Here is a 25,019-nt window from a genome sequence, read left to right as displayed (position 1 = left end):
AAANTATACAGTCAATTCACTTCACAGTGTGTTCTGTGAAGCGCTTTGGGACGTCCTCCCGACGTGAAAAGCGCTATATCAAATGCAAGGATTATTATTATTATTATTAAGAATGAAGCCAATGAATGAGCACTCAAACACCACAATCGAAAATATAATGGCAGCACTGAAATCTTCAGGCCCAACTATTATGACAAAGTCAAAGGAGATTTTCACTCCATTGGACAGATTTGGGATTTGATGCAAAAATGTAATGTTTCATAGCAGATTCAACAGCAAGATGATAATTATTAAATTAATTATGAAACATTATATTTTTATACGATTGTGACTTGAAAAATACTAGCAAGCTGATGACCTGAAAAGTTATGGAAATGTTCTCTCCCAGCTTTCTTTAAGAGTTAGTTGTAAACCCCGATTGAAATTAAGTGTTCTGCTCCAGTGGGTACAATATTCACTTATTATTCACTTGAAGCTCCATCTTTCCTTGTTGCACTGGATCAAATGCAATTTCTCCATGAAGCAAACATAAAGTATTGCCCTTTAACAGCCACAATCAGCACAAGGCAAAAGAAGGTAGTGTATGGGCTCAATGGGGAGAAGACTCGCATGCAATGGGAGCACATGGGTGCATAAAACAAGACATTTTTTCTCTTTACCCAGTGGCTGCAAACAGATGAGCTTCGGACAAATCCCACCTGAAGTAATTATTATCCACACACCCTCTGGGCAGGAAGCTGGCAAGTAGGAAAATTAAAATTAAATTGAATATGCTAAGTAAAAATTAATTAAAATCATTACTTCTTTTGAAGCTCCAATTGTCCATTTTGTTAAGACACATAATAATTAAATTACAATTAATAGGAATCATCCTTGTGTTTGATATAGCAGCTCATCACTTTGAAATGTCTCAAATGCTTCACAGTAATTACTGTTACATGTAGTAACTGTAGTTGTGGCTGCAATTTGCACATATCAATGTTCCACAAACCGCCAGGATGTGAATGACCAACAGATCTGGAGGATTTGTTAGCCAGGAGATATTCCTTTCGCTTTTCGAATTGTGTCATTTTTTTTAACGTCCACCTGAACAGGTAGACAATACCTTGTTTTAATGTCTCATCTGAAGGGTGGCACCTTGACAATGCAGGACTCCCCCTTCCCCCCACTGGAGTGTCAGCCTAGACCTTGAGTTCAAAGTCCCTGACATGGGAACTTGTGTGCAAGACTTTTAATAAATTAGTAGCAGTATGTAAATCTATTACAGTTGCAAATCAAAGTAGATGGACACAATTGAAGGCTATTTTGGACCTGTTGTTACCCTAACCCAAAGAAAGAGGAAAATGAACAATTAACATATCAGTGGCCCTCAATAGAAACGTAGATACTCAGATAAACCAGATGGACATTAAAGATCTCTCAACTCTATGTAAAAAAGTAGAGTTGACGGCAATTACCTGTGTTTCATAAAAAAAGTCTCACTTTGAAATATTTTGATGTTATAGGCACAATATTAAATGCAAATATTATTATAAAAATGATAAATTATGTGATTCATAACAGATTCAATGTAATTATATCAAATAATTATGAAACACAAATCATATGATATGATCCTATCGACTCTCTGCCCCCTCCTCGCTCCCTCCCTTCCCTCCCCTCACCCTGACCATTTTCCCACTGCTCGGGTCCTGACCCAACTGTACAGCGCCTTGGGACGTCCTCCCGACGTGAAAGGCGCTCAATAAATGGAATCTTGCTGTTGTTGTCAGACTCAGTAAATACCCCCCTTTCCAAATTACCAGCATTTGCCATTTTCACACCATTTTACCAACACTGAAACACCAAATGCAGTTTCAGGTGCCAGGCTTTCTTCATTCTGATATCCTGGAGCCAGCATTTGTATGCTCCTTCACATGACACTAACCTAATCCAGGATAATTCTCCCCTCGTTCGATCATCTGGGCACAGCCTCAGTACAATAAACAGTATGACCATCATCCCGTGTTCTTGATCTCAACTTATAAGTATCAAACCCAGAAATTGGCTGTGTACATCATTACATCACTTCAATAGTAGAATATTTTTTCATATCCAGTTTTATTTAAGTTACAAAAGTACAGGTGAATATTGGTTATGTAAACGTTTAACAAAAAGATCTCTAGTTAGCAACTGAGTCATCAACTTTGTTACTGCAAATAATTTTCCTGAGAACCACAATCCATCACTTACGACAACTTAAGCACACCTGGTCCCATAAGCAAATCAGTTCAGTTTAGTGGGTGTGAGATCTTTGTGTTCATTGGGAGTTGATTCTTTGAGGAAATATATAATTAATATTTGCTAATGGAAACGAAAACCAGAAAGAAATTCTGTTTTCTTTCATTGAGCAGAACAAAACCCTGATTCCTGTATTCTTAAATCGATATGTTACCCCTCAACAGCTGTAGGTTAATTTTCTACTTCAGTATTTGCAGTACATTGTGTTTAGTAGTTCACTGCCTCATTAATTATTTTTAACTATTTATATTACTCTTGATATTTTGTAGTGAATGAAATTTGACTGATAACTTTTGTCTGATAACTGCAGGCCTGAACCTTTTCGAGTACCAGTGATGTGCAAAAAGTTCAGTAACAAATTTCAAATCACACTGTTTATCATTTATGGTTTATCATTCACCTTGAGGGTGACTGGCTGTTGTGAGTGTGGAGCTTGTGTAAGGAATGAAGCACAGGAATAGAGTCTACTTATGGTAATTGTTGTATCTCCCAAATAAGAAACCTGAAACGCATATCACTGACAGCAATGTGTCAGCAATCACAACCTGTGCCCTCTCGTTAACCACATCAAATATCTCTACCCTGCCACTAGACCAACCATCAAACATTAATGCATTGAATATTAAATTAAACAAGAGATTCTATTTTATATTCGATCCAAACCTAGAACACAATGTTCCTCTAAATGACCCAATTGGCATACAGAGCAGAACAACGTGGATGGCTTCAAGTTTAAGTTTTCTGGTTGCTATACTCTATTGTTCTCTTCAACATAAAGACAATGTGTATATTAATATACGACAGTTCATAGACAACGGGAAATTGTTTGTTCCAGGCGCATATGCAAACTGGATGTTATTATGCCTGTACCAATAGATTAAATTCCGGTGCAGACTGTGCTTTGTTGTATGGTCTTTATCTGAACATGCAATCTAAGACATGAATCTTGACACCAGAAGATTGGACTTTTCTCTCTAATCGTAAATAGCTCTTTTTTGTGTTATTTTGTGACTCCTTTTTAATGCACAGCCCATTCACGATTGAGAAGCCAATCAGGTCTATACGCCTCTCTGCCAATATCAGCTTCTAACCCTCTGATTCTAACCCTCTTGCTGCTAAGGCCAGACACAATCTTGCATTCTGCCGTTCTGTGTCTCTTCTATTATGTAATGTTTCCTCAGTTCTATCCTCTACCCCAGGAAGGTGTTGTTGCTCCAATGTGCAGATATATCCACAGGCACCCTCATCCTTTGGAAGTCATAAGTCTCCCAATTATTAAAAAGAACTGACTTCCAAATTAAGAACAAATTTTCAAATATTCTGCACAAGCTTATATTTATATTATATTAAAATGGTCTTAACAGGCCAAAACCAAGTGAAATTTAGGAACCCAAAGTTCAATGCCACTCTTGCAGTGGATTAGCCATGACTGTGATTCTATAGGGGAAAAGCATCTATATTTTTAACCACAATGGGACGTGTTACCAATGTGCTGACTGGCAACTGCTAATACCAGGAGGGTAACAAACTTGGATGTGAGCATTATCTGGAACTGAAATCCTTTTCCAACAATACATTTTTTCCTTATCTCATGGCTGTTTGTGGGACATTGCTGTGCGAAAATTAAAATTCTGTCCATAAAACTGCAGTCACTGCACTGTGAAGTGCTTTGGGGCATCCTCCCCATGTGAAAGGCGTTGTACTAAATGTAATGATTATTATTTTTATTTTCATAAGGTAAATTAATTATTAAGATTGTGTGTACAGAAATCAAAAGGAAGGACAAAGTATAATAATAATAATTCTTGAATTTGATATAGCGCTTTTCACATCTTCTAGACGCCTCAAAGCGCTTCACAGAATATACTGTAAAGTGAATTGACCGCATTTTTGAGGGCGAAACGCGGCAGCCAATTGCGCACAGCAGTGTCCCACAAACAGTCGTGGATTGAAGTGACCAAATTAATATTGTTTTTTTTTCTTGAGGGATTATTATCAGGCATGTGGAGTAAGGAAACTTGCCCAAGGTTTCGCCCTGCTGGGAATCGAACCCAGGTCTCTCGCTTGTGAGGCAAATGCTCTAACCACTGAGCAACAAAACACCACCATTTGCTATCAGAGAAGTGAAGGCAAATATCAGCTGACATGGAGACGCTGCAATGATGGCAGAAATGGTTCTGACATTTGAAATTATGTCCACATGGCATGTCTCATGTATACAGAGTTCCGTTTAATGGGCTGCAGTTGCCAGACAGTTTGATCAGTTCATTACTCGTGAAAAGCTGACACGTTTTTCCTGCTTGTTTTAATTAACCCGCACAACCTTGTCTTTTCATCAAAGTTCAAATCAACATACAGAAGCTAAAGCAAGACAATTACTTTCTGCCATTTGCTGTCACTTACATATTGTACAGTGCTGCAAATTATTGGTGTCTGAGTATGATCTATGAAAGCCTAGTTTCCCGACAGGCTTGGCTCACATGAATCGTTGAATACATGCAGCTTACCTTAACACTTTCAAGGCCTGGAGCATAATTTTTACTCCATGATACAAAAGCAGGGGTGTCTTTTGAAATTTTCAGTGGAATTTGCTATCAAAAGTAATCATGAACTATTGATTGCGCCATATATTTCATAAAATATATTCAACGCAAATTTTTCCAATCTATCTTATGGAAAGCATGCTTACCTTCTGCAAGCTGCAAGGGAGATTCAATTAAAGTGAGCAAACAAGTCGTTCATTATGCACCAAACAGATGGATTTTGAAACGTTTAGACATGGCATTGTTTTTTTCTATATCACTGGTACCTTGAGGTACAAGTGATTATGGACACTATTGACCATTGATTTCGCATACAAAAAGGCAGCTATGAAATTTACCATCTCCGAAAACATGCCAAGTAAGGACACAGCAATCACAGTATTGTTTTTAAAACCCTTGAGGGACATACTACTATTGTTGCTGCCCTCCTTAAGCCCCCCCTCCCCCGCCCCGATAATACCATACCTCACAGGTGCTTAATTACCAAAGGTGTATGTATATATATATATATATATATTACATGTATTTCATAATTTGACTCACCGTGCGAGGCTGAGGGCAGGTGTGTTCTAGTTCCTCCATGGTCTTTGATGGAAGCTTTTTACAAGGGGATTTTGGGATACCGTCTAGTGACTCAGCATCAAGTATAAGAACTGGCATGACCGAGAAAGACTGCTTGCTGCCTGCACGACCTAACTGCACTGATCCCTTTATTGTCAGTCAGGTTTTTTTTTCCCTTTTGCTATTCAGATTTCAATTCTCACCCCCCCAGAGAAATATGAACATTATTCTCTCATATAAGCTGAAAGGCAAGGCCTTGAGCTATCACCATAACAACCATTCTGCAGAAGGTCTGCCAGTATCTGTATAGTACATTCATTTACATAATGTGCACTGGTTGGTTGTTTCACAGCTGGGATGAGAGTAGCACAACACATGATTCCTATGCTGTGTTACAGACAGTGATGACTATAGCCTGAGCCAAGAGGAGAGACAAATGGGGGAGCTACAGCAGGATTTCAAGGAAGGAAATGCCCATTTCTTCTCAAAATTAATTACTCGGATCTGAAAATTGAGAGCAGGGAGTAATGTGGAGGCAGTTAATAGCTTACCGAGCCCCCTTAACTAATCCTTTTGCTGAAAGCGGTAGATGCTCTGATTAAACATTAGTAGTATCCATGTCCTTACAATGCACATAGAAGTCAAAGGTCAATAGCACCTTGGTGTTGGTTACAAACCAAAGGTTCAATTTTTATTCAAAATAACTTCAGCGAATTCTACCTACACCAGTATATAAGATATAAGATTTTGTTAGCAATTTGTCATGAAACACACAGTGAACAACCAGTGTTTAAGAAGCAAAAACAGAAGTCGCTGGGATCACGCAGCAGGTCAAGCGGCATCTATGGAGAAAGGAAAGTGAGTCAACATTTTGGGTCCACAACCCGTCGTCAGAACTTTAAGAAGCAGTTTGATTCCCTCCAATATAAACACAACAGGTGAAAATAGATACCAAATCCAGTCCTTGTGGTCCAATGAATGTTCTCAGGTAACAGGCAGTCTAATATCTTTCCAGAGAGCTTTTTAAAATTGTATTCATCAGTAAATATTGCTGGTCTTTTTTTTAAATACATTAGTGACTTGGGCATAAATTTACATTGTTGCCTATTTAACACCAATGTAATCTGTTGCTTACCAGGTAGCCGTTTCCTTTTCAGCTCCCAGTATCTGCCGTTTCATTTGTATCCAAAACAGCAACATTTTATTTTGCAGATTTTTGGCACTACATTAGTCTCTTCAGTTCTTTTCTTGATTAGGTTTTTATTTTTTAGTGTTGATCTACAAAAGAGGGTCAAGATTTCTCTTATGCACCAAAACTTATCTATTGACCCAGAGGCCAGAGAACTTGCTTGCTTGATCGATAGAATTCAGCAGTCTCTGCCAAACCTGTCGTTAACAATAGCAACATCAACTTGTATGGCACCCATCACATCTCGGAGCGCTTAACAGGGCTGACGTGAAAAGCCTAAACAAATGTAATTTGTTGTTGGTGGTGGTGGTGGAGCCTGTCGCCAAGCCGGCAGAGAGGGAGGAATTGTCCAGATTTTTAAAAAAATGCACAATTTTTTTTTGTCGAAGAGGAAGGTCTTCAGTCAGATCTAAAAGAGGGGGAGATGGCGGATGGATTGGGGGAGAGAGTTTCAAAGCTTCGGGGCATAGTGGCTGAAGGTGCAACCGCTAATGGTGGAGCGGAGGGGATGAAGGACAAGCAGGAGACCAGAACCAGCCGAGCGGAAGCAGCGGGTAGTGGAGTGGGTAGAAAGCAGGTTAAGGGCAAGTTTTAAGGAAAGGTTTTAATTGCAGGTACTTTGTGATTTTTGGCAGATTCAAGCATTTCATGTACACTCACAAAGCGGGTTTAATTTGCCATATTTGTGAAAGGATGGGAAAAGCTAATGCAATTCTGGAACATTTGAAACATTCTCAAAAATGATAATTGTGATTCTGAAAACCGCCAAAGAGGAAAGAAAAGTCTGGGGAAGTCTCTAGGTGAACCACCATTTTCCTCAATTTCTTCTTTGGCCTATTCTTTGCACTTCCGTGGGTTATGAAAACCGTCTCTGAGTGCTTTGGCGAATATCCCAAATCAAGCCCCAAAATTGATAGTTCAGGAAATTCAGTTCAATAATTGTTGTGCATTTTTTAAAAACTTCTGGACAATTCATACCTAAGCAGGATAATATAGTACAAAAATCTAATAAAATTGGGCAACTGAGGAGTTCTTGTACAATAGGCTCATGCTGTGAGCAGTGCAAACTGTGTTTACATTGAGTGCAAATACAATATGTGTGGTTATATTCCATCCGCTAATTCCTGTCCTCTTCCCATCCCCTCCCCCATTCAGCACGGAACAGTGGCCTTCGAGTGACTACCAGTAAATTTTTCCAGTTTTTTTTACAAATGCGAAAGTTTGAAAAGGGTGAAAATTGCAATGCTGTGATGTGTTTATTAATTCTTATGGTATACTTAACACATGCATTGAAATTAGCAATTTAATGACAGTTAGCACATCATCTTGTCTGCAGATGTACTATAGGCAGAGTCTCCTGATATTTCTCATTGGGTTGCACCACACATTGGACTTTTCTCTTGCGTACAGTAGAATTGTGTTGCCAATTAGCAAGTTACCTGCTTTTATATCAAACCAAGAAATGTAAGTAAAGCAAATATCCCACTTATCCCCAATCAAATATTAATACAAATAACCTTTGCATTTTATATAGTGCCTATAACTTCAAAGCACTCAAAGCCCTTCAGAAGGATTTGGTGTCAAGTGTAATGATGGTATGTTTGTACACAAACACTGCAGATAGTTACACACAGCAGTCCTGCAAACAGGGATTGTTAGCCAGGACACTGGAAGAAACCCCCTTCCCTTTTTGAATAGTGTAGTGGGATCTTTAACATCCATTTGAAAAGGCCAGACGGGACCTTGATTTAGTGAAGTGGTGGCCAACCCATGGCCCACAGGCTGGTAGTGCCCCACACGGCCATCAAGGAGTGGCCCACCAAACATTCGTACTCATCTAGGTGAGTCTGTTTTAAATTAATGTTTTGTTTCCAGTTTTTTTCTTGATTGAATATTTCTTAATTTATGTCATCAATCAAGAAATATTCAATCAAGAAAATGTATTTTTGTTGACCTACCAAAAGGGTTGGCCACCATTGGTTTTGTGTTTCACCGAAGTATGGCACCTTCGACAATGTAGCTGCACTGGAGTGTCAAGCTGGGCAATGAGCTCAACCCCAATCATGAAACTTAAATCCACAACCTTCAGACTGAGTGCCCTTATCCACAAATCCTACTTGCGATGTGACCAGCTTTTGGCAGGGCCACATGAGAACACTGATAGTGTTTCCCTACAGCAGGTATAGGGATATTTCACTATGTTAAACATGATATGGTTAATGAATTGAAATGCATGTTATTCAACGAAACACAAGAACAAAATTTTCATCAAAGAAATTATTTTCTTCAGAAAGGTTATTAATTTTCAGATTGTAAAACTTCCATGTGGTGAGATGTATTTGGGAAATCTCAATCTAGTGCCTAGTGGCTATGAGCCCATAGCACAGAACTGCTCTTAATGTATATTAAGTGCCAGAGAATCACACGTTTCAAGACTATACCCATGTGAAGAGCACTGTATGAATTTAAGTTATTGTTGGTAATCCAGGACAGTGAGCAACATCTTGGAATGAGCAACAATGTCTAAAGTGATGCACTTTGGAAACTTTGCAAGGGGATCCTGAGAATTTCTTTGTTGTATCTGTATGGAAAATAATAATAATAATAATAATAATAATAATAATAATAATAATAATAATAATAATAATAATAATCCTTGCATTTGATATAGCGCTTTTCACGTCGGAGGACGTCCCAAAGCGCTTCACAGAATATACTGTAAAGTGAATTGACTGTATATTTGTGGGCGAACGCGGCAGCCAATTGCGCACAGCAATGTCCCACAAACAGTCGTAGATTGAAAATGACCAATTTATTATTGTTTTGGGTTTTTTGGAGGGATTATTATTAGGCGTGTGGAGTAAGGAAACTTGCCCAAGGTTTCGCCCTGCCTGGAATTGAACCCAGGTGTCTTGCTTGCAAAGCAAGTGCTCTAACCACTGAGCTACAGGACTCCACAAATCTCAACAAACTAGTTAATAAATGACAGTGAGTGCACACATTCAGGAAGGTGTTGCATTTATTTTTTTTAAATCCTTTGTAATTTATAACCACGTTGAAATACATTGAATAGAGTACTTTGATGCTTCTTTTTTCACGGGTGTATCATTATGTTCTAACTAATAATGCAGGGAGTTGTGTTATACAACACATTCCCAGGATGTCAGATCTCCTTCACCACCAACTAAATCACTTGGGTTGGGCCCAAACCCACCTGCAGCTTCCACTAGACTTACAGTGTCACATTGACGCCTGTTATCGAGATACTATCTTAAAGATGATTTATTGTGTTAAGATAAGCAGGTGTCCCATTATTCAGTGCTCCAAATCCGCAATATGTGAGTCCAATGGTAGCTTGGGATGACTTCACTACTGCAAATTAGATCTCACGATAATTTTTCTTTATGTTTTTAGGGTAAAAATATGATCCGTTAAAATATCAATTAGGAACCATGACAAATTTGTTATATTTACAGACTTCAGTTAGTAATTCTTCCTTTTGAATGACCCAAACAGTAAAACGTCCGACAGGAAAAAGACTGGTGAACTAGGTGGGGTCACATTCGTCCGAAGATATGATTGTCTTGCCCAGGTAGAGTTAACTACCAACTTTTAATTCTGCACATCCTTTAACTAATTAAAACTCGTAGTTGCTGCACTTTTCAGTACAGCTTGTGAAGCACTTTTAGCTGTCCTGCCGACGTGAAAGATGTTATACCAAATGTAAAGATGATTTTTTTAATTGTAAAAGAAGTTTGTTTAATACCAAAGCTATACAACTGTGGGAGAGTTGAATTTTTAATTTAAAATTAAAGCAGTGAATATGAAAATGACTTTTAAATTCACTGTTATGAATGGAGAAAGAACTATTGGCGACATCTTAATCCAATACACTACCTATTTGTAACAAACTGATTCTCGATAGACACTGTATATTACTCTTGAATGCCACCTGCTGGATTGATTGACCACATTTAAAAAATTTTTTTGAAGGGATTCTTATCACCAGAAAATCGATCTCCCAATCGACTAACAACCAGGTTCCTACTTACTGCCAGGTAAACAGAGGCGTGTAGAGTAAGGAAGCTTGCCCAACATTTTGCCCTGCCTGAGAATCAAACCCAGGTCCTCTCAAATGCTCTAACCACAAAGCTACAGGACTCCACAAGTAAATCCATGCTTACCCTGATATATTTGTAGACTGATCTACTACGACACTCGACCTCCCTTACTAATAACAGAGAGCAAAAGTAATGCCCACTGCTGCTTACAGGTAACACGCAAAGGTCAGTGTACAACTGAATGACACGTGTATTATAAAATAAGATAAACTAAAACTTCAGGGTGTAACTCTGTTTCAAGGTTCAGATGATGTTCATAAAACTCTTGGGCTTTGCCCTTACAGGTTAATGGACAATAATAATAATAATCCTTGCATTTGATATAGTGGCTAACATGTCAAGGGCATTTCATTGTGCTTCATATGATTTACTGTAAAGTGTAATGAATGTGTATTTTAAACTTTTGGAGCCATCTGAACTTTCAGATAGCTACTGGGAACAATCCCGTTGGAGCATTTCTTTTGTTGATTGTTACTGACTACTAGTTATCACATCAGTGAGGACAATGCATAACAAAATTGGTATTGGATTGTGACCCCCTCAAATCCATCACAGTAATGAAGTCATTAGAAGTTACTATTAAATTGGAATGCCAGGAAAATAGCTGAAGTCATTAAAATAGGTTTTAAAGCCAATGCACCTGCAACTACATTGGCAGTTACAAGTGGCTTCAGATCCAACTGTTGTGATGGAGTTATGATGGGGATTATACAGATCCTGTTAACTCCATTTATCAACTATGTTATAATTATCATGTCACCATTTTTACCACTTACTGTGATGTTTTATACATTTGCAAGGATTATTACACAAATGCAAGGATTATTATTATTTATTTATCAATGTTTTGGTTTATTTTTATAGGTCCACATAGTTCACTTAAACTAAAATCACAGATATGTTGCATCATGAAAAGATTTTCATGCTGTAGGGCAAGTAGCTGGATCAGTGCCTATTTTGTATGGTTTTGGGACTTTCAACAGTTGTACAACGCATAACTCTCAAAGTCAAAAAATTATCTATTGACCCAGAGGCCAGAGAACTTGCTTGCTTGATTGATAGAATTCAGCAGTCTCTCCCAAACCTGTCATTAACAATACCAACATCAACTTGCATGGCACCCATCACATCTCGGAGCGCTTAACAGGGCTGACGTGAAAAGCCTAAACAAATGTAATTTGTTGTTGGTGGTGGTGGAAGAGCCTATCGCCAAGCTGGCAGAGAGGGAGGAATTGTCCAGATTTTTAAAAAAATGCACAACTATTTTGTTTTTGAAGAGGAAGGTTTTCAGTCATGATCTAAAAGAGGGGGAGATGGCAGATGGATTGGGGGAGAGAGTTCCAATTTACCTTTCCATCTTTCAGGTATCAACAATTGTTTTTAAAACTAGCACGATTCTCCAGTGACACCTGCCTGACTAACACTAAGCTAAATTCTGGGATGAATGATGCATAATCTGACAATGAAAATGATAGCAGACACAATAATAATCCCCGCTTTTGATATAGTGCCTTTTCACGTCTTCAAGACGTCTCAAAGCGCTTCACAGAATATACTGTAAAGTGAATTGACTGTATATTTTGTGGGTGAAACACAGCAGCCAATTGGCACAGCAGTGTCCCACAAACAGTCGTGGATTGAAGTGACCAATTTCTTTTAAGGAATTATTACTCCGGAAAAGTGATCCGCCAATCAACTAGCAACTGGATTCCTACTTACTGCTAGATAAACAGAGGTGTGTGGAGCAATGGGCCAAATGATTTCCTCTGTGTTGCAAACTTTCTATGCATCTTTAAATGTCCTCCCGACGTGAAAGGTGCTGTAGAAATGTAATTTTGTTGTTGTAGATGCCCCTTAATTTGGTCATATACGTGACCCGTGATAAAAAGCGACCAACTCCCATGGAAAATCCTTTCCTACCTGGTGTGGAATCTTGACTTGGTTATTTTCCTCTATTCCAGTTGTCTCCTGCCTTCTGTGTTTCCTGGTAGACATTTTTGGCTTTGGTGCTGAAGCTTTTCTTCTTTCAGGCAGCCTGGTATAGTGCAGTCATTCAAACATTATTCACTGCTACTTGTATCTGCCTCAGTGACAGCTGATCGGACAAAGTTCAGGACAGGTTGTTCTGTCACCCCACAAAATGGACTGAATTGCATAAGAGGTTAGTTCTCTTTACTTTCGACTGGTGATAAGATTAAGGTGCCTTGCTTAGTGTGAAAGGATCAGCAAAAGTATTGCTTTCCGAGTTCCAAAATTCTGGCAGCACCGAATGATAATGGCATGTGTTTATCACAATTAACCTTCTGTGATAGTGACAATGAGAATAAAAAGCAAAATAATGAGTGCTGCCCAACAGAATGTTATGGGTGAATGAAAATAGAAGACCCAAACAAACTTTTACTGTTTAAACAAGATTATACTGAACGGCAAGTTCAGCCATGGCATGACCTGAAACTAGACCACTCAGCACCATTGATTTTGTGAAAAATTAAAATACAAGCTGACACTTCTTAGCTTGTAACTGAACTTGATCGGAAAAAGGTTTATGTAAAAAATGTTTTATGGGGATGACCTAGATTTGCCAGATGGCACTAAGATGGGGAAACAGTGGGTGTAGGGGAGAGAGAGAGGAGTAGGGAACTGTGGAATCAAATATAGAAGCCAAGATCTTTGTTGTAATGAGAGCTGAACACAATATGTCCGTGGGCTGATCAATAAATTTAAAAATTGATAAAAAAATGTTTTTTTCATCCTTGCCTCAAACAACTGAAAACTCATACCAACTGTTGAAATTATTTCTGGTGTCTCTCTTACAATTTCCCTTCATAGTAGTGAACCTGTGCCCTTTTTTTTGCTGACTTATCCTTTCCTGTCTTCCATTTAGTATTTTATTCAGGTCCCCTAAGACATCTTATTAAGATTTGAAGAGCCCAAGCTTATCTAAATGTTTCTCAACGATCATCCTTTTTAACACTGGGTATCAGGCTTGCTACTCTCCTCTCTACTGCCTCAAAATGGCCAATGCTATGGAGGGGAATCAAATATCCCAATGCATTGGGCTACGATATGGCAAAAGATTTAAAATGGGGAGTTTTTTTTCTACCTTTATCCTTTTTTCTAGCATCGAAATATTGCTATTTCAGTTACTATCCTAGGCCCCTGATGTTTGGTGTTTGTTTCTCTACACCTCTCCTTCCCCTCTTTTAGATCACGACTGAAGACCTTCCTCTTCGATCATGTTTACAGTCAACCTCCTCCCTTCCCTGGCTTGACGTTGAGTTCCGGCACTGTTAAGCGTTCCAAGACCCTGCCCTTGTGAAGGGCGCTATAGAAATGTATGTTATTGTTGTTTGACACGGTCACAGTCCCCAAATTTTTGCAAGGTCTTTTTGCAAATAATACATTTAAAAAAAATTTAGCTGTCACTTATCTACAACTGTTGAAAAAATAAGCCAAAGGATGAGCATGGAGAAATAAATCCCACTAATTTGCAAACTATTTTTATACATGCAAAAATATATTAATTACTACATATAATAATTATGCATCTAGAGTATTTTAGATACTGTGTTAAGTACACTGAAACCATACACTACTGTACTAATAATAATGTATTTGTTGCCAAGGTAATTGTGTCTGAACAGCCTCTGCCACATGATCAGACTCAGATGTTTGCTTCTCTACCATATTTATAATGTCAATGCTTATAATCAATGAGCTGTCAGAACCATTATAGTTCAAAGCGTGCTCTATAATTATGTAAATTTAGGAACTGTGCTGCCATACCATCTTGGAGCAAAGGAACTGACATAAAACTATTCTTTTAAATCAAACGAGACATTTACAATGGGGTATCACAATCCATCCTCCAGTATTTTCACACACTATTATAACAATGTCCCATAAAATCAACCATGTACTTATTAAACTTGAGTTTCCAATCTAACTGCTCTTCCTTCTTGACTTTACCTACCTTCCCCCATGGTATCAGCCTGCATTAGTGCCACCCTTCTCAAATCTTGCTCCCTACACTTGCACCCATGTAACCATAAAATCACATCTCCACCATTCCCCTAATCCACTCCACTCCGTAGACCTGATTTTATTCTCAAAACTGAATAGTGGCTGGAAGGGAGTGGGGGAGGTACGTGATGAGACCATGAGTTCTTATGTTTTTTTGCTGCTGATGAACATTCTTTGGAAACCTTATATTACAACATAATAACTTTTTCACTGGCCTTATGAATAAAACTACCACCCAAATAGCAACAACGCCTAAAGACCAGAAGGCTGCATAGTGCCAAATGCCTTTCTCCTTTAAGCCATTGGAATTGAGTTAGCTAATCTTTACTGTTGTGGTACTAGAATTGATCTTAGAGTCCTGTGCTCGGGAGTGGGAAAACCAATCAGCAACATGAGTTGGAAAACAAACTCAAACTCTGGAACACTCTTACCCTATCCCTCTGCCTTGTCCCTTCCTTCCCCATCTTCAAGTCTCGCCTGAAAATCTTCCTATTTGACTGTGCCTATGGTCACCTTCCCCTCCGCGCAATGCTCCACCACTGTCAAGCGATCTGGGACACAACCCTGCACGAGGTGAGCTAGATAAATGCAAGTTGTTGGAAATGCAGATGTAAAGTGAGAAAATAATCAATGTGTGATACCATGAATACCAGCCTCACTGTCCAAGATCACACACACGCACACAAAGGAAGGCTTTCTGGGTAAGATTTCAGGATTACAGACAGTACCCTACCATGTCAATGTATTCAGAAGAGCAGGAAGGGAAATTGACAAAGCAAAATAAAAAAAAACATTCAACTTTAGTCCAGAACATATTCCGAATCCTGATTAAAAATCGCACAGCAGAAAATTCTGTGGAGACTGCAGTTAATTGGGAGTGTGACCACACTAATATATGGTTAGTAAATATACAAATCAGCTGGACAGCGAGTTCTAAATATTATGATTCTGACATCATGTTACAGTTGCTCCTTCACGTAAATTTGAATTCAGTTCTTCTTCTATGGTATTGGTGGAGTGCTGCAATATTGGGAGACGCCATCCTTTTAGCTGAGACTCCCAATTCTCACCGGTCAGTTCAGGTGGGATCTCATGGGACAATGTCATGTCACTTCATGGCTGTTGATGGGACACTGATGTGTGTAAATGAGCTGTTATGGTCGCCTACAAACAACAGCAAGTGACACGTGTCCGGCGAGCGCCCGTCACATCGGCACGCCGTCTCACGGCGCTGGATGGTCAGGGATTTTTCCGACCCAAGCTGGGAGTTGGGGGGTCAGGAGGGGAGGAGGAGGAGGAGGAGGGGGGGAGGAGGAGGGTCTTTAGACGGGATTTGAAGGAGGCGCGAGAGGGGGTGAGGCGCAGGGATTGCGGGACAGTTCCAGAGTGTGGGGGCAGAGAGGCTGAATGACCGACCGCCGACGTCGGGCCGGGATAGCTCGGGGATCCGGAGCAGCCGGTGTCCGCCGAGCGGAGGGGGCGCTCAGGCTGATATGGGGTTAGGAGGTTGGGGGGGAGGGGGGGACCAAGGCCGCGGGGGGGCCCTGAAGCTGAGACCTCCCTCTGTGCTGTAAAACTCTCTTGTGATTCTCAGGCACAGGGGGAGGGGGGGGGGCGCCGCCAGGCAGCACTGAGGCTGCGCGGTGCCCGTATCAAACATGGCGTCACCGGAAATGGACTCATCCTGGCTTGGAATGACGTCAGCAGCCCCGGTGAACGTCTTTCTTCCGGTTCCGGTAGATTTGGCGCCAGATTTCATTGTGGGCAAAAAAAGAGAAACAGAGACACAGATACAGAGAGAGAGAGAGAGAGGGGAATGGGTCCCGAGAGAGACACCCACACCGGTATGACAGCTCTGCTCCGTGTGCGCTGTAGCTATAGATTGTACCCTGTGCTGTGTGCCGTGTGCCCTGTGCTGTGTACCTTGTGCTGTGTGCCCTGTGCTGTGTGCCCTGTGCTGTGTGCCCTGTGCTGTGTGCCCTGTGCTGTGTGCCCTGTGCTGTGTGCCCTGTGCTGTGTGCCCTGTGCTGTGTGCCCTGTGCTGTGTGCCCTGTGCTGTGTGCCCTGTGCTGTGTGCCCTGTGCTGTGTGCCCTGTGCTGTGTGCCCTGTGCTGTGTGCCCTGTGCTGTGTACCTTGTGCCTTGTGCTGTGGGCCCTGTGCTGTGGGCCCTGTGCCGTGGGCCCTGTGCCGTGTGCCTTGTGCCGTGTGCCCTGTGCCGTGTGCCCTGTGCCGTGTGCCGTGTGCCCTGTGCCGTGTGCCCTGTGCCGTGTGCCCTGTGCTGTGTGCCCTGTGCTGTGATCTGCACTGTGTGCCCTGTTATCTGCACTGTGTGCCCATACATCCCACCTACACATAGAAATTCCAGAGATAGATTGTTGGAATGCAATGCGCACTCTCTCCTCGGAGCGTCCTGTTTACTTAATTCCGGATAGTATTGGGCGCAGGTCGGCAAGAGCCAAGACTTGGGTACCCCAGAGTGTGCGCTGGGGTACTGCTGGAGTCTCGCCAGCTAAAACTGCATAGGTTACCTTTGATATCACTGTCTGGCAAGCTTTCCCGCTGCTTGTCCAGCTAGGACCACCCTATTTTTCAGGGTTTGGGCTTGCAGGGTTAATAAGAGCTGAGTGAGATGATTCCCTGCTCCCAGTGACTGATCTGCACTCCCAGGTCCTGCCAATGAGCCAGCTGGTTATGCTGTCATCAGTGTTGCCAAACATGTCACCTTGGAGCCAGTCCAGCTCCAAGGAGACCCTGGTTACCTCCCCTCCCAAGGAGGATAGAGGTCTTACCTCTCCTTCTACTCCCTCCTCAACCCCTGCAGTCTGGTTTCCACCCTGCCCACAGCACAGAGACAGCGCTTGTCAAAGTCACAAACAACATTCTCTCTATCTGTGACCAGGGTTCCCTCTGCCTCCTTATCCTTCTGGATCTCTCTGCCACGTTTGACACAGTTGACCAAGCCATCCTCCTCCGTCGGCTCTCCTCCCTCATCTACCTTAGTGGGACCGCACTTGCATGGTTCAAGTCCTACTTAATGAACCCCCTCCATTTCATCTTAGCAAATGGTTTCTCCCTCCCTTGCCCGGTCACCTGCAGGGTACCCACGGCTCCATCCTTGTCCCTCTTCTTTTCCTTATCTATATGCTCCTTCTGGGCAATGTCATCTGCAGACATGGGGTAAACTTCCACATGTATATGGATGACGAACAAATCTACTTAGCCTCCTCCAGTACCAACTTCAGGTCCACCGATGTTCTATCAGCTTGTCTGGCAGACATCAAGACCTGGATATGTGTAAACTTCCTGCTGCTGAATATGCTGTCCTTCCTCCCCCATATTTGGTCCCTGACCAGGACCACCTTCTTCCACCTCCGCCACATTGCTTGCCTCCAACTGTACCTTACCACAAATGCAGCCAAAACCCTCGTGCATGCATATATCACCTCCCTCTTGGATTACTCCAACGACTTCTCGCCGGTCTCCCCAGCTGCACCATTCACAAGATGCAGCTCATTCAAAACTCTGCCGCCCACATACTGACCCAGACCAAACTCCGTACCCACATCTCACCAGTTCTGGCCAGGCTCCACTGGCTCCCCATCACCAAATGGATCGACTTCAAGATCCTCACACTCGTGTTCAAACCCATTCACTCCCTGGCACCTCCCTACCTCTCCGACCTCCTCACTCTCCAATCCACCACCCGGCGCCTCCGCTCGACTTGCACCAGCCCCCTGCTCGTCTCTCACATCTTCCGCCCCACCATCGGAGGTCGCCCTTTCAACCACTATGCCCCAATACTCTGGAACACAATCCCTCAATCCCCCCTCTCTCCCCTCTTTCAAGTCCAACCTGAAAACTTTCCTCTTTGACCATACTTATGGCCACCTCCCTCCTCCCCACGGCTCGGAGTCAGGCTCTGCCGCTGTTAGGCACTCTGAGATGCTATATATAAGTTGTTGTAGTCACTAGTTGCTCGTTCGACATCCGACAAGTGCGGATTTGAGCCCTCAATAGGTGGATGGTAGGTACCAGGATCTCTCTGCATATTGTTTGTTATAATACAGAACTACAAAAAAAGGGTGACTTCAAAGTTCATCTTGTGTGCTTTTATAAACCTTGAAGGTGATGTTAACTCCAGTGGATTGGCAGCAACACGTTCAAAACGAGACCGGAAACAGAAAGGTGGGCGAGTATTAGCACTGGAGCGTTTGAAGAAAGCCAAGGCTGGTGAGAAAATAAAATATGAGGTAAGGTAGTCACCATTAAACATAACAGTAGTTTGAGGGGCAGAGTTTAAGTAAAGAGATACTTACTCCAGATTTTGACATGACAATATTGACAATATCAACATGACTGTGATCTCTTGGTACATGAAGAATTGGTGTGCAATATGCAGCTTCTGCTGGTAAGTCAGCAGGACGTTTTCAAAGCGTTTCAAAGCACTTCATAAGATATACTGTAAAGTGTAATGGCTGTGTATTTTGTAGGTGAATTGATCATAATCTCTATAACCCCTATCGTAATGATTCTGTGTAATAAATTGCATTTTCTATCCGATGATTTCCTGCATTATTAAAGACATGTTTGTCAGACACTTAATAGACCATTGCAGAACTGCTCCAAATCCCTTCTTGTGTCGCCTTTGTGTTTTTGTGATGGATCTGTGTTTTGTGCAGCTGGTTGGGTTGCTACTCAGTGCAGTGTGTTATTTTACATGCAGTCCAAAAGTGATGTGAATTAACATGATGACTATTGCTACTATCCTTCAGGTGGAAGACATCACAAATGTTTACGAGGAGCTTGATGAAGACCAGTACTCAAAACTTGTCTGTGAGCGGCAGGAAGATGATTGGATAATTGACGATGGTATTGTTGATCCTGTTTCACTAATAAGTTTGTATTTTATTATTCCTTGAGACATAGATGCTGCAATGTACCAAGTGTTTCCCCCCACTTCATTGACAGTATCTTCATTTACAGACTAAGATTTTGAGGTGAAGTGCTCCCCTCCCCCACACATCCTGTTTGCTGCATTAAAATTATGTCAATAAATGAAGCCACAAGGCATTATATGAATATAAATTTGTACTGTATTTTAACACAGTGTTTTGTTTGATAGATGGGATTGGTTATGTGGAAGATGGCCGAGAAATCTTTGATGATGAGCTGCAGGAGGATGTTTTTGATTCGAAAAACAAAGGTGAGGATTTAGCTACTGTACGGAGTGAGTGTGAAGCAGTCAGGAGCACTGGTGGTTAATTCATTGTAGTCAATGAAGGAGACAGACTTCGAACTTAATGCACTCTCCTAAATTGTTTGCCCATAATGTGTCTAGACATCTGTTTTTATGACATTAATGAAGTGTAAATTCTGATATTCCTCATGAATGTGAATGATTGAATATCCAGAATTTAGAACAGTTCAGAACGACACTGGTTGGTTTGACCAGATCGACATGCTACTGGACACATTCTTAAAATTCAATGTGTGATTTGGGCTGTTTTTTGGCAGCATGTGCTGTGCGGTTCAATTGTCCTCTTATTGTCCTCAATTGTCAATTATTACCCCCGGAAAGCGATCCGCCAATCGACTAACAACAAACAACAACAAACAAAAAACAACAACCGGATTCCTACTTACTGCTAGGTAAACAGGCGTGTGGAGTAATGAAACTTACTTAAGGTCTCGCCCATGCCGGGAATCGAACCCGGGTCCTCTCGCTTGCGAGGCGAATGTGCTAACCGCTACGCTACAGGACAGATTGTCACATAGCATAGATGTGTTTAAGGGAAACCTAGATAGGTACATGAGGGAGAAAGGAATAGAAGGTTATGCTTGAAGGCTTAGTTGAGGAAGGGCAGGAGGAGGCTCATGTGGAGCATAAACACCGGCATAGACCAGTTGGGCCGAATGGCCTGTTTCTGTACTGTATACTCTAATGTATATTAGAGGACCTGGGTTTGATTCCTGGGCAGGGTGAGACTTTGGGCAAGTTTCCTTACTCCACATGCCGCTGTACCTAGCAGTAAGTAGGAACCCGGTTGTTAGTTGATTGGTGGATTGCTTTTCCAGGGGTAATAATCCTTCTTTTAAAAAAAATAATTTGGTCACTCAATCCACGACTGTTTGTGGGACACTGCCTTGCGCAATTAGCTGCCTTGTTTCATTCAGAAAATACAGTCAATTTACAGTAGAGCTGTGAAGCGCTTTGAGATGTCTCGTAGATGTGATAAGGTGCTATATCAATTACAAGGATTATTATTTTATCATTATTGTATATTGGTGCAAGTTACTTTGAACCAAAGTGAGGTATGACTATGTTTTATTGTGGAGTCCTGTAGCTCAGTAGTTAGAGCACTTGCCTCATAAGCGAGAGACCTGGGTTTGATTCCAGGAAGGGCGAAACCTTGGGCAAGTCTCCTTACTCCATACGCCTGATAGTAATCCCTCAAGAAAAAAAACCAATACTAAATTGGTCACTTCAATCCACGACTCTTTGTGGGACACTGCTGTGCGCAATTGGCTGCCGCGTTTCGCCCACAAATATACGGTCAATTCACTTGACAGTATATTCTGTGAAGCGCTTTGAGCCATCTAGAAGACGTGAAAAGCGCTATATTAAATGCAAGGATTATTATTATTATGTTGTGTTTTCTGATTGTCACCTCTTTGTTAAAATGTCTGAAAGTTGACGCTTCTTCACTGGTGTGTTCTTGCAGATAAAGAAAAAAATGTTAAGAGTAAACAGAAGAGAAATGTGCCTGTTTCAAAGCCCAACAACATCAAGTCCATGTTTCTGGCCAGCATTGCCAAGAAGAAAACTGAGGTGTGTTAAAATCTCTTGTTGCAGTGAAGTGAGGAGAATCATAGAAATTTACAGCACAGAGGAGGAATCTGCTGAGAGCAAGATGTTCGTTCATTCAATCCCACTGCCCTGCTTTATCTCCATACTCTTTCAAGCCTCTATCTTTCATGTATCTGACTAAGTAAAACATGCATAAGTCTTTATAAATCATATAATCGCCTAAGTTGTACATTCACCCAATCCCATTCAGTTTTCTATCAAAATATTTAGATTTCATTGCACTAATATTAATCACCTCCTAACTCATAACACTGCTCTCTTACCCGCCATTACTCCCACACTTACCGCTGCCTTGAATCACGGGAAATTATGTCCTGACCTGTCGATGCATGATCACTTAGCGGCGGGTTTCATTGAATCACAGGAAACCTAGTGTTGATCCATTGACTCGTGCAGAAGAACTTCCTTTCCCGCGATTCAGTGTGATACCAATTTTTACCGTTCAAGGCACATTGAATCGTGGGAAATATATTCTTGACCCATCACCTCATGCGCACTTACTGGCTGCATTGAATTACACATGAGGGGTGTAGATTATTGATTAAATCGGATTTTCTACGACTTCTATAGCTTGTCTGCAACCCAAACTTTGTATAAGTCGTATTAAATGTTATGGTCACGACTGATACGACTTATGTGAGTTTTACTATACTTCCCTTTCAAAATCCAAAACGAACTCAGCCTCAACACCTTATTTGGCAGGATATTCCACATCCCAACAGCTCTCTGAATGAAAAAACTGTAAATTCCCTCCCATATTGCCAAGTTAGATTCTCCACATCTACCAGTGGAAATGAGGTTACATCCCGTCTTTGTCCATGTAACAGCAGTGAAACAGTTTAAACAATATAAGAGTGCAGCTGCAATACCTAAGCCAGGCAGGTCTGCATTACCATAGGGAATTATTGGTAATTGACCAGCCTGACTATTTAGAAGTGTTTTACACTGGGTAGGGTGGCTCTAGCTGGACAGCCATAGGAAAGTTAGCAGTGCGCTGCAGTAGTAAGTTTCACGGTTTTAGCTGGTTTAGAATCAGCAGAACTTCAATGTGTATTTGGAGCCCAGAATGCTCTTATAAACCCTCACCAGATATCCTTCAGACATATTAAGAGGGTAGAAAAAAATGGTGATTATAAGAGATATCAGCCAATAGGACAAAAAGGACATTCCATGATTGGGAATTCCAGGTGAAGGATTTACGGTGTTGCTGTTCTGTTACAGATCTCTTTCTGTTTTGTTATTTCTTGCAGAAAGATGTTGACTTGTCCAAAGATGATCTGCTTGGAGATCTGCTTCAGGATATTCATGCTGAGGTGAGGGACTGAGTTGGATTCAAATTATTCCGGATGGGATGCTTGCCTTTCATGTTGATAAATTGCTTGTTTCCCTCTGAATGAGGAACTTCAGTGCTCGTGCATCATTGTTCTTATTCAACACTGGAAATATTTGTAATTTAATAATAATAATAAACCTTGCATTTGATATAGCGCCTTATCACGTCGTTGAGGCAGCTCAAAGTGCTTCACAAAATTGGGCAGGCAATTGCACACAGGAATGTCCCACGAACAGTTGTTGATTCAGTGACCCAATTTATTTTTTAATTCGCAGACATCCCCCATCCCACCACCGCCTGTCATTGCCCTGAAGAAGAGAAGGCCTCCAGGAGTATCATCAGTGAATCCATTTTCTGTCAAACCACCTACTCCTAAGGTACTTCCCAAAGCAATATCAGTGCATGTAAAACCTGACAACCTGGGTGCACATTTCTAATCTTCTTGAACAACTGCATAACACGTGCAACCAGGCCAACAAAACCAAGCCTTTCTTCACTTATTTGGAATATTAAACACAAGCAGAGAAACTTGTAGCATGTCTTTTCCAGTCCTGTACATGAGAGTGGGGTTTCTTTCAGCTGTGTTTTCTGAAGGCTGTGCTGTCCTTGCCCAGTGTCCACACATAGAAGTTAGATTCCCCTCCATAATATAGGGCACTGAGGCAAATTGTAATGCACCCGTTCAGGACAGATGAAGATTGCTGATTGGTCTTTAACTGTCAGGCATTTTTTTTATTGTATAATTTCTTTTTTTTTTAAATCACACAAATATGCTGCTGAAAATCAACATTTATCATGATTCCTTCACTTGAATCCCTGACAGCTTCGCATCAGAATTATGACATGTTACATATCTATATAATTGAACCTTTTTCATGCTCTTGCTGTATTCATATATATAAAACGTGAAGTTCATTGCAAATATCTTGGATAAAGTGAGAAATATAACAAGATGCTCAAAGAACATAATGCACATAATTGAGCAATTGCGTTTACAAGGTTGTAGGAAAGATCACAGTGCATAGAATTATAACATGTCATTCATTGAGCGTGTACTCAGCCAGCAGCTTTGAAAATGGGAAGTAAATTACTTTGGAACACTCAATGTCATCAAGCTATCATATGATGAACTATGCCCTGTCTTAATACTATACTAGATTAAAATGATTTCTGTTTTGGGTTGGGGTAGAGGTCAGATGTCTAATACAGTGACAGTTTCACTGTATCATGTCACTAGTATAATAAACTTCAGACGAGTTCAGAGCCATGTTAGGTAGGTGCTATGAAAACTACTGGTGAGATCTCAGTTCCACTGCTAGCTTTTTCCTCTGCAGATATTTTAAAACTTCTATGTTTTTTTTAAACCCAAGAATTCTTCAGCTCCTCATCGAGCGAGCAGTTCAGGGAGGAACTTTCCGGTTACTACAGAAGAAGCCTGTGCTGTGAATGCAGTCCAGCCTGTTCCAGCCAACTCCTCAATCAAACAAATGAAGCAAGACCAGAAAAAGCTGAAGGTGGGGAAAGAAACTAATGATCGAGAGGCTGTAACTACAAAACAGGAGGAAGAATGTGCTGATGGTAAGCCAAGTTGACATTCTATTCATTTTGGATTCCTTTGCCAGAAAATGTGCACTTTCTTTCTAAATGGAGCCCTCGCTATGAATTTCCTTTTGTAGAGGATGCCAACGCAATGGAGTTTGTTGAAGGAGACTTTGATGAACCAATGGAGGCTGATTCCTCCTCCTCAGTGAAGGTGGAGGTGGTGAAGTCTGAGAACAACATTAAGATGGAGGAGCCAGAAGAGGACATCAAACCATTTTTGTAAGGCAATAAAATTCTCATCTTAGCCAAATCAGCGGGACAATGGGGGTCTGTTATGCATCATATGTAAAGAGGGAATATGGGCCGTTACTAATTATTTAATTAATGACTAATACTCAGCCTTTTCACTGGTTGTTAATTCCATAATTAACAATGTAATTAATTACCTTTGCAGATTTGCATTTACACATGGTGCAAAATACACATATTTACACAAAATAGCCCCCTTTAATCTAGGTCATAGGGCTTAGTTAAGAAGTTCTAGAGGTTTGGACTACC

The 25,019-nt window shown here is 41.1% G+C and overlaps 2 protein-coding genes across 4 annotated transcripts in view; one reads left to right on the top strand and one right to left on the bottom strand.

Moving 5' to 3' along the window:
* pcyt1ba (phosphate cytidylyltransferase 1B, choline a) overlaps nucleotides 1-12,749 on the bottom strand; it is a 31,650-nt gene extending 18,901 nt beyond the window's left edge. For 2 of the 3 annotated variants that reach the window (XM_007903052.2, XM_007903055.2), the window contains exon 1: nucleotides 5,367-5,663. In XM_007903052.2, the coding sequence (XP_007901243.1) occupies nucleotides 5,367-5,483 (117 nt within the window). In that variant the 5' untranslated portion in view covers nucleotides 5,484-5,663. Of the gene's footprint in view, nucleotides 1-5,366; nucleotides 5,664-12,614 lie in introns of those variants that run through there. The other variant, XM_007903053.1, reaches the window with a different exon arrangement.
* The window catches only part of pola1 (polymerase (DNA directed), alpha 1), a 189,965-nt gene that overhangs the window by 30,394 nt on the left and 134,552 nt on the right, over nucleotides 1-25,019 (top strand). Inside the window, exons 3-10 of the mRNA XM_042334402.1 lie at nucleotides 18,844-18,968; nucleotides 19,491-19,587; nucleotides 19,841-19,921; nucleotides 21,441-21,547; nucleotides 22,837-22,899; nucleotides 23,195-23,296; nucleotides 24,290-24,497; nucleotides 24,596-24,740. Of these exons, the coding sequence (XP_042190336.1) occupies nucleotides 18,844-18,968; nucleotides 19,491-19,587; nucleotides 19,841-19,921; nucleotides 21,441-21,547; nucleotides 22,837-22,899; nucleotides 23,195-23,296; nucleotides 24,290-24,497; nucleotides 24,596-24,740 (928 nt within the window). The remainder of the gene's footprint in view (nucleotides 1-18,843; nucleotides 18,969-19,490; nucleotides 19,588-19,840; nucleotides 19,922-21,440; nucleotides 21,548-22,836; nucleotides 22,900-23,194; nucleotides 23,297-24,289; nucleotides 24,498-24,595; nucleotides 24,741-25,019) is intronic.

Source organism: Callorhinchus milii, unplaced genomic scaffold (assembly GCF_018977255.1).
Source record: "Callorhinchus milii isolate IMCB2004 unplaced genomic scaffold, IMCB_Cmil_1.0 Scaffold4, whole genome shotgun sequence".
Taxonomy (NCBI): Eukaryota; Metazoa; Chordata; class Chondrichthyes; order Chimaeriformes; family Callorhinchidae; genus Callorhinchus; species Callorhinchus milii.
The sequence above is the reverse complement of the archived record's forward strand: the minus strand, read 5'-3'. Positions and strand labels throughout refer to the sequence as shown.